This window comes from Scleropages formosus, chromosome 24 (genome assembly GCF_900964775.1).
Source record: "Scleropages formosus chromosome 24, fSclFor1.1, whole genome shotgun sequence".
Taxonomy (NCBI): domain Eukaryota; kingdom Metazoa; phylum Chordata; class Actinopteri; order Osteoglossiformes; family Osteoglossidae; genus Scleropages; species Scleropages formosus.
In genome coordinates, this window is record NC_041829.1 from 20,880,796 (window position 1) to 20,889,118 (window position 8,323).

Consider the following 8,323-nt stretch of genomic DNA (forward strand, 5'->3'; position numbering starts at 1 on the left):
AACCAAAATAACTGCATCTTAAAAAGAATCCATTCATTATTTATATCCACTTGTGCAATGCCATGACCCCATGGTCCAACGCTTGAAAAAATAGGTGAACCTTTGTGGCTTTTACATTTTTTTTTTTAGCATTTTGTTATTACAAATCCTCATGATATATTTATTAAGATTTTAGTATTTTCACTTACTTGATTTACGCTGTATAAAAAAACTGAAATACTGCCGTAAATGTAGGTTAGCAATAATTACAGTGCAGATGTTGCCGCTGTCTGTAGTTGCGTTCAGTGTAAGCACTCTTTTGGCACATGGAGCTTTGTGCTTAACGCCCTTTAGTTCAAGTGAATCTGTTAATGTTGTTAGTGCCTGACTAAGAGATTTACAATTTAGGTGTGCATGAGACTTCCCGTTGCCATGGGTACGGGGCAGGGGTGTAGCTTGTGAGTTAACAGGAACTTGCGCCTCTTATCGGCCCACTTCCCCATGCCGCCTAATGCACTTTATTTTGAGAGTCCTGGTGGTGTTCGGGAAAGATAAACATTATCTTCCATCAGGAAACCAGAGGGCTGTTTCCACGGGAAGTTTCAAATGGCTAAAGTAAATAAAAACTGTTTTTACCGTATTCTTCTTGTTACTTTAACCGACAATGGCTATTCAACATTGTCATCAAAGGTTACGAGAACGCAGTCCGGTCTGGACCACAGAAGCTTGGCCTGATGGGAGACACAAGGACATGTATGTTTTACACAGTTTCTGTACGTGTCAGATTCATTTTACTCGTCCTACCACGCTTCCTTCTCAGACACTCCCGGAGGCTTCACCATTGACCTGGAGGAAGAGCCCAGGGAAGGAGCAGATCTCCATCTGCTGTGTCGAGCCAGCAAGCACTTGTACACTGCACTGTCTTGGCATCGGGCCACACCTGCAGTCAAGTCCATCTACGGGACCTCGTCCCGACGCACAGCCGTTCCCGCGGCCGAGGTACGAGCTCAGCTCCCGAGCCACGAGAGCGATCTGCTGTCCGGGCCATTCTCTAACACGCTCCGGCTGCTCCTGAGGAACCTCACGGCACACAGCTCCGGCACCTACAGCTGCTCCGCCCAACACTTGCTTACAGGGAAGGAGGTTCACCTGGACACCAGTATAGAGGTCATAGGTGAGCCCACTGCGTCCATTAGCTCAATGGAAAAGAACTGTCCATCCTTCTGTCTGCAACAATCTCACAACACACACAGCCTCCCACATTTAACGTACTAGTGTCATCATTTACTTATCGCTTTGGTATGGAAGGATTCTGCTGTGGAGCTGTTCAGGTTAAGTGTATATTAATATGGCCCAAACAGTGGCTTCAGCAAGCAGTTCTCCGCTCATTGATTGTGTACAGCTACAAGTCTTGGGATAATGGCCGCAAGCATGCATTGATGTTCAGATCCTTTCGCCAATGGTCATTTGTATGCAGGCACACGGAACCATGTGGCCACACACAAATGCAAGTGCACATGTGCACGTGGCTGCGCGCGCACACACACACACGTGCGTGCACACGCACGGGTCCTTGGGAACAGAGTCCTGCAACTTCCTGTGACCCCTCCCTTGCTGTCCAAAGAGCAAAGCGCCTCTTTCACATGGGAATGAGCGCCCATCAGGAGAAAGAGTAAACAATGGTGCTTCCCACACTTACGTGTGCACCAGCTCCAGGGCCGCAGAACAATCAGCCAATCGCACACTGTCAGGACCAAGGAAAGACAATAATCAATGGTGTTGGAGAGGAAGTTGTTTGAGACAGCAATCATCCTGGAACAAGACTCTCGTGTTCATTCGCTTCACTGCTCCTTCTTTCATTCATGCTCAATATGTGCACTTCCTCGTACCTCGGTAGAGTCCCTCAAACAATGGCGAGAAGGAGAGGATAGATTTATGCTATGATGTATGCTTCCTTCCTGCTTCCGAGTGAAACAGTGTTCTACTCACAGTTTGGCCTGTTTTTTTTTACCAGGTGTCCCTGGGTACAACCCAGGGAAGTAAGGTGTGCAGCATTGACGGCGCATTGTGCTATCTGCAGTGCCTGGGGCTGCGCCCCTTACTCCACTCTGCTTCTTCATTGCATTTCTCCCTTTTCCAAAAAATGACTTTTTCGATTGCCGTGTTCACTAGCGTTTTTGTTTTTGAATGTAGTTCCTCTTCTCGCCGCCCCTTGGGTAGAAAATAGCCGCGTACTTCGATAGCACGAGTGTATTTGCCAGGAGAGCTGCTTGAAGTGATCTACTGAGTGTGACAGTCCCCACCCCCTCCAGCTCTGGAGGCCCCCGTGCTGCTGCAGAACCTCAGCGACTGCACTGTGAATGTGAGCAGCTCCATGACCCTCGCGTGTCCTGCCCGCGGGGTGCCCCGTCCACAGGTCACGTGGTACAAGGACCATGTGAGGATGCATCAGGGATCTGGTGAGAGAGCCAAATGTACACACACGTGCACGTGAACATGTCCTGCCAGGAAAACTGGACACTGAGACTGGTGCATGCTGGGTATTTTGGCCAGGTATTCTGCTGAGCCCAGACGGAGGGAAACTGCACATTGAGCGAATTACCGCTGAAGACGAAGGACTCTATACCTGCAAGGTCACCAACGAGAAAGGCTCTGTCGAGAGCTCTGCCCACGTCTGGGTCGATGGTAAAGAAGTCACTGCCTCCCAATGTGCACTTTTTCAACCGCCTTTCCTTCTGCCTCTTTATCGCTGGCTGCTGTCTTCTTCAGAACTCGTTTCTGGCGGCAAACAACAATCATTTTTCTTACATATGAAAAGTCTGTGTGCGATTCCAAACCACACACCTTCCAAAGAAAAAGATCACAATGAACAATAATGAAGTTAAATTATCAATAACTGGTACAATCAACATCGTGACCATCATCTTCGTCAAAACGATGATTAGCCTAATTGAATAAAATAAACCATACGCAAATGAAAATGTGGGGCCAGAGATGATGAGATCTTGCCAGTTTAACCCTAAATCCATCATCTTGGTGATGCACAGTACATGCAGTCGGGCAAAACACAGTATGCTGCTACAATCAGGGACAACAGGACGCTCCTTCGTCGTCTTAATGTTGCCCACATTGGTTGTGTGTGAAGCCCTAGCAAGTTAGCATTAGCTTAGCATTAGCTTAGCATTAGCAGTTGGAACAGCGATCCTGGGGGGAGGATGGAGCCGAAAGGCCGACTGTCTAGTAACAGCAGACGCTATACAAGCAACCGCGCTAGCGGAGGGCTCACTGTTACCGTTATACCCAGTTAGGAAGGAAACCGTCTCCCTTTTAGATTTCCTTCGGAAGCCCCCCTTCCCCGCTTTTCAACCAGTCAACTCTTTAGCTATTTGTACATCGTCAAAAAAACCAAAGACATGAATGAGTTCTTGTTCTGAATACTTTTCTTCTTCCACCACATTCTGGAGAGCCAGAGCACACGCCAATGGTGATTCTGTAGCGCCCCTCCTTGGACTGCAAGCACAAGTGCAGGTGAAACACACGACACTCTACGCACTCGTGTTGCACACCGCTTGTCAGATGCTGACGTTCCCCATTCTCCCTGTTACGCTCTCCTGCTGCACACTCTTTGGGACACACAAATTCCTTTCCCTGTGTCTTGAAGACCAGGTCAGCTTTGGCCTTTCTCTTCTGTGTAACACAACAGATTCGTCCACGGAAAGTTCCTGCTCCCTCGGGTTTGTGTCAGTTACACATGTAGAGAGCTGTGTTTGTCTTTACGTTCAGCCCATGAGTCGTCCCTGGAGATCGCCACTATTACCTGTACCTGTGTGGTTGCCACCCTCTTTTGGCTGCTCCTCACGCTCTTCATACGGAAGCTGAAACAGGTAGGACCCCCGTGGCCTCCTTGCCTCGTGGGATTCGGGACTGGGGATGACGGCTGGGACCACGAACATGATGCCGAGGAGAGCAATTTAACAGAGATTCTGAATGCGTCTGCTGTTCAGCCCACTTCCTCGAGTGTCAAGACAGACTATCTGTCAATCGTCGTGGACGCCGGGGAGGGAGCGCTGGACGAGCAGTGCGAGAGGCTGCCCTACGACCCCGGCCAGTGGGAGTTCCCCAGACACCGCCTCAAACTGGGTGCGCGACCTTCTTAGTGCTCTTATACTGAGCGTCATCGACATTAACATCTGTCCGCTTCTCTCGTAGAGTTTAATCCTACCTTTCGTGGAGTTATGTAGCGTGCGACGCCTCCGAATGGCTCTTGGGGTGGGTGAGTTGTGTCACCCTGAGAGCCCCGTTCTTTCATCTTTTGCTCTTACGTTGCTATGTATGTCGTAGAAAAACCTCTGGGACAAGGCGCGTTTGGAAAGGTGATGCAGGCCTCAGCGTTCGGCATTAACAATTCCATCAGCTGCAAGACTGTTGCTGTGAAGATGCTCAAAGGTACCGACAAGTTACCCACTGCTCTCATTTCATTTATGCCCCCAGATGTTGCACTGACCTTGGAACAGATCTTATGTAGAGACCTATATTGTCAGACACCGTTTACTGCCCACTGTTACTGTTAGTTTTACCAGGGAAGGTCCTGGTAACAGATTACTGTATTTTACATTACTGCACAGTGCAGGATAGTTCTTGACACCTCACAATATGTAAAATTACAGTTGTGCTGTGAAATACCATACCAACAGCACTGTGTGTGTGTGTTAGACGGTGCCACGCCCAGCGAGCACAAGGCCCTAATGACAGAGCTGAAAATCCTGATCCACATTGGGCACCACTTAAACGTCGTTAACCTTCTGGGAGCGTGTACCAAAGCAGGAGGTGTGTATCTCTCGCTCTCTCTGTGTGTTTCATCAGCTACTGGTGCATGTTACCTTGTTTTTGAACTAAACCGCAGGGTATCCGAGCCACTTAATAACATCTGACCTTCCCAAAATGTGGCCCACACCACAAGGCTGTGTGTGTTCCGTGTCGCTGCTTGTGCTCCTACTTTTTAGGCCCCCTGCTGGTCATAGTGGAGTACTGCAAATATGGCAACCTGTCGGCATACCTCAAGAGCAAGCGGGACGTGTTCCTCCTGAAGCGGGTGTGTGTGTGTGTTGGGGAGGGTGACCCCCCCGGATGTCACTTTGCTCTCTGTATCATCATCATCATCATCCTGGCCATACTTAGCACAGGTGCACACCACTCCACGGTGGCCACTGCTAATCAGGGTCACTCGCTGCTCCACGCTGCACATCATCATCACACTTACATTTATCTACTTTCCTGATACTTTTCTGCAACGTTCCACCCACTTACACTGCTGCGTACTTTTTTTTACTGAACCAATTTAGGATAAATGCCTTATACTTTTAAATAATGCTTTTCTCCCAAGCGGCTTACCATGATTTACATTTACTTACAATGTTAAGGCGTCTACAGTTATTTATCCTTTTATACAACTGGGTAATTTAATTCTACTGGAGGGATTTAGAGTAAGTACCTTGCTCAAGGGTACTAGAGCTGGAGGTAGGACTTGAACCTGCAACCTTGGGGTGCAAAGGCAGCAGCTCTAACCACTACATTACTTGCTGTCCCTTTATGCAGCTGGGTCATTTTTAATAGGGCAACTCTGACTGAGAACTTTGGTCAATGGTAGTAGAGCAGAAGATTGGATTCAAACCCATATCCTTTGAGCGTATGATGTCAGCTCCAATCACGGCAGCACTTGCTGCATCTGTGCCGCTCTAGAAATTGCTGCACAGCAGCCACTGCTCCATCAATACCACATTTCTACTCTGTTCCCCACTGCTGTACGTTGCTCAACAGCATCCTGATCATCATGCTCACTTTGCTTGGGATTCCACAGGATCTGGGTGAAGAGAATGGAGGGAAGAAACGTCTCACTAGCGTTTCTAGCAGCCAGAGTACAGCCAGCTCTGGATTTGAAGAGGAAAGAGACCATTGTGAGGACAATGAAGGTAATGATGATAGTGGGCAATGGGAGAGTGTGAGAAAGAAGGCAGCCTGGATGTAACTGGGCTTGGTTTGTAGAGCTGTGACCAACCATCTCCTGTGCTTCTTTTCTTCTATTACCTCCTGGTTTTGCAGGCTCTGACTCCACCTGGGACTCTCCGTTGTTTTTAGAGGACCTCATTTCCTACAGCTTCCAGGTGGCACGAGGGATGGAGTTCCTAGCATCTCGCAAGGTTCTCATCTCCTCCTCTACATTTTGGCAGGATGTGGTGACTGAAGTGAGGGGCCAGTCCTTGAGCTTCCGAGAGTTAATCGTCAGATTGACATTGAAGAGCATGATGTGTGTGTTCATACAGCAGGAGAACGGTTGGCTGCACACTCAGTGGCTGGCTGTGGCTCTAAAGCCAGGTTTCATGGTTGCCTCCATGACCGTCTTTTGTGTGAACTGCAGTGCGTCCACCGGGACCTGGCAGCAAGGAATGTCCTGTTATCTGAGAGCAACGTGGTGAAAATCTGTGACTTCGGCCTGGCGTGGGACGTCTACAAGGACCCCGACTACGTCAGGAAGGGAGACGTAAGACAGCCCTTCTCCTCACTGTACCGCAAACCCCTAATGTCTTCAAAACTGTAATGCAATAACCCGCCAGAGGTTCTGGATCCAGCTTGTAACTGACACACATCGTCATTTGCACCAGTAACAGGTGTGTGTTTGTGTGTAGGCAAGGCTGCCCCTGAAGTGGATGTCTCCAGAGTCCATCTTTGACAAGGTTTTCACCACACAGAGTGATGTGTGGTCCTTTGGTGTTCTTCTCTGGGAGATCTTCTCTCTGGGTGAGCGTTAGTCACACAAGGAACCCTTTTGTCTTAGTGGGTCAGTTTAATGACCACTCCACTCCAAGGTGACACTAGAACTTCCTGGAGTTGATCACACCAGCCAAGATGATTCTGAAATGCTGCTGTCTTGTACACAGGAGCTTCTCCATACCCAGGTATTCATGTGGATGAGGACTTCTGCCACAGGTTGAAGGAGGGAACACGTATGAGAGCCCCAGACTACAGCACCCCAGAGATGTGAGTGAGGCGCCCCCACCGCTCTTAGCCCAGCACCGCGGTACACTGCACCTTCTTCAGCATAAACCAGTTTACCCAGATCTGTAACCCTGCACACAGTGCTACACGGGTGTAGCGACACCTCACTTTTCTTTTGGAGGGTTCAGGTCTCCTCAGAAGATGGTTTCTATCAAATGGTTCATGTTCAGCATTGGGGCGTAACGGATTTGATGCTTCAGTGTTAAGCTGGACCAAGAATAACATTGGTTTCCCTCCCGTAGCTACCACACCATGTTGTTCTGCTGGGAAGCCGACCCTGCCGCGCGGCCAACCTTCACTGAGCTGGTTGAGACCCTTGGGGACCTGCTGCAGGCTCGAGTCCAGCAGGTGAGCTCGCAGACCAAGGAGCCGAAAGTGGCGCGCTGCACACGGCGGGACTCCCAAGGCATCATGGTCCCGCAGCATTCAGCTTCTGGCATCTTCTTATCCACTTACCATTCAGCTTCACAAGGCAAAGTCAGCAGTCGGCCGACTTCCAGTTCGCAATATTTCATGACTGTCATTTCCATTTCGCCTCTCAACTCCAAAGGCAAACAAAGAATGAAATAAAAGTGAATACATAGTGTTTTTTTCAAGTAAACGCTGCACTACGAAAGATGCTGTCTGACCCCCACCTGGCCCATCCGCCACACATATGCCCTCGGCCTGGCGATCCCTCCACGAGGTTCTCTTGCTCTTCAGCTGTGCCTTCGTTCTAGGATGGGAAAGACTACATTCCTCTGAGCCCCACACCCCCCACCCACCCCAGTACATTGGCTCAGCTGCACCCCCTGCAGGCCTCCAAACTCAAGTCCCACAGTCCACGGTAAGGGCAGGATCAGGGTACAGGACGGGTTAAAACGCCAGTAAGGCAAGATGTACCGCGATGCATTCGTGTGCTACACAAGGACTTCATTTCCTTTTCCTTCATACGTGAACATTTCAGATGCCCCACAGCTCCCAGTGCTGCAGGCCTCAGCACCTTTGAGGAGCTTCCTGACCGGGACGCAGAGCACTCTCATGTAAGTTCCGATGTACCGGTGTACTGTAGTAAATGTGAAGGGAGCACTGGTAGCCTTTATCACCAGTGGAAACGGTGGGGCCTTTTTGTCATGATGTATTACTGTCTCTCGCAGGATTACCAGACAGACAGTGGCATGGTCCTCCCGTCGGAAGAGCTACAGCACGTGAAGTGGAGTGAAAGACCCCTCCCCTTACTGGGTAAAACAGTTTATCCTACCGTCTTTTATACTGCCTACACCCAGTTAACAATACCAAAACCCAGTCCAAC

General features: G+C 49.4%; 1 protein-coding gene across 4 annotated transcripts in view; it reads left to right on the forward strand.

The window, feature by feature from the left end:
* Nucleotides 1-8,323, forward strand: part of flt1 (fms related receptor tyrosine kinase 1) — a 28,093-nt gene that overhangs the window by 17,677 nt on the left and 2,093 nt on the right. For 3 of the 4 annotated variants that reach the window (XM_018761034.2, XM_018761035.2, XM_018761036.2), the window contains 17 exons: nt 800-1,153; nt 2,292-2,438; nt 2,533-2,664; nt 3,763-3,863; nt 3,984-4,119; nt 4,321-4,425; nt 4,693-4,806; nt 4,983-5,071; nt 5,837-5,948; nt 6,079-6,176; nt 6,395-6,517; nt 6,663-6,774; nt 6,915-7,014; nt 7,275-7,380; nt 7,752-7,858; nt 7,979-8,054; nt 8,169-8,253. In XM_018761034.2, the coding sequence (XP_018616550.2) occupies nt 800-1,153; nt 2,292-2,438; nt 2,533-2,664; nt 3,763-3,863; nt 3,984-4,119; nt 4,321-4,425; nt 4,693-4,806; nt 4,983-5,071; nt 5,837-5,948; nt 6,079-6,176; nt 6,395-6,517; nt 6,663-6,774; nt 6,915-7,014; nt 7,275-7,380; nt 7,752-7,858; nt 7,979-8,054; nt 8,169-8,253 (2,097 nt within the window). Of the gene's footprint in view, nt 1-799; nt 1,154-2,291; nt 2,439-2,532; nt 2,665-3,762; nt 3,864-3,983; nt 4,120-4,320; nt 4,426-4,692; nt 4,807-4,982; nt 5,072-5,836; nt 5,949-6,078; nt 6,177-6,394; nt 6,518-6,662; nt 6,775-6,914; nt 7,015-7,274; nt 7,381-7,751; nt 7,859-7,978; nt 8,055-8,168; nt 8,254-8,323 lie in introns of those variants that run through there. The other variant, XM_018761037.2, reaches the window with a different exon arrangement.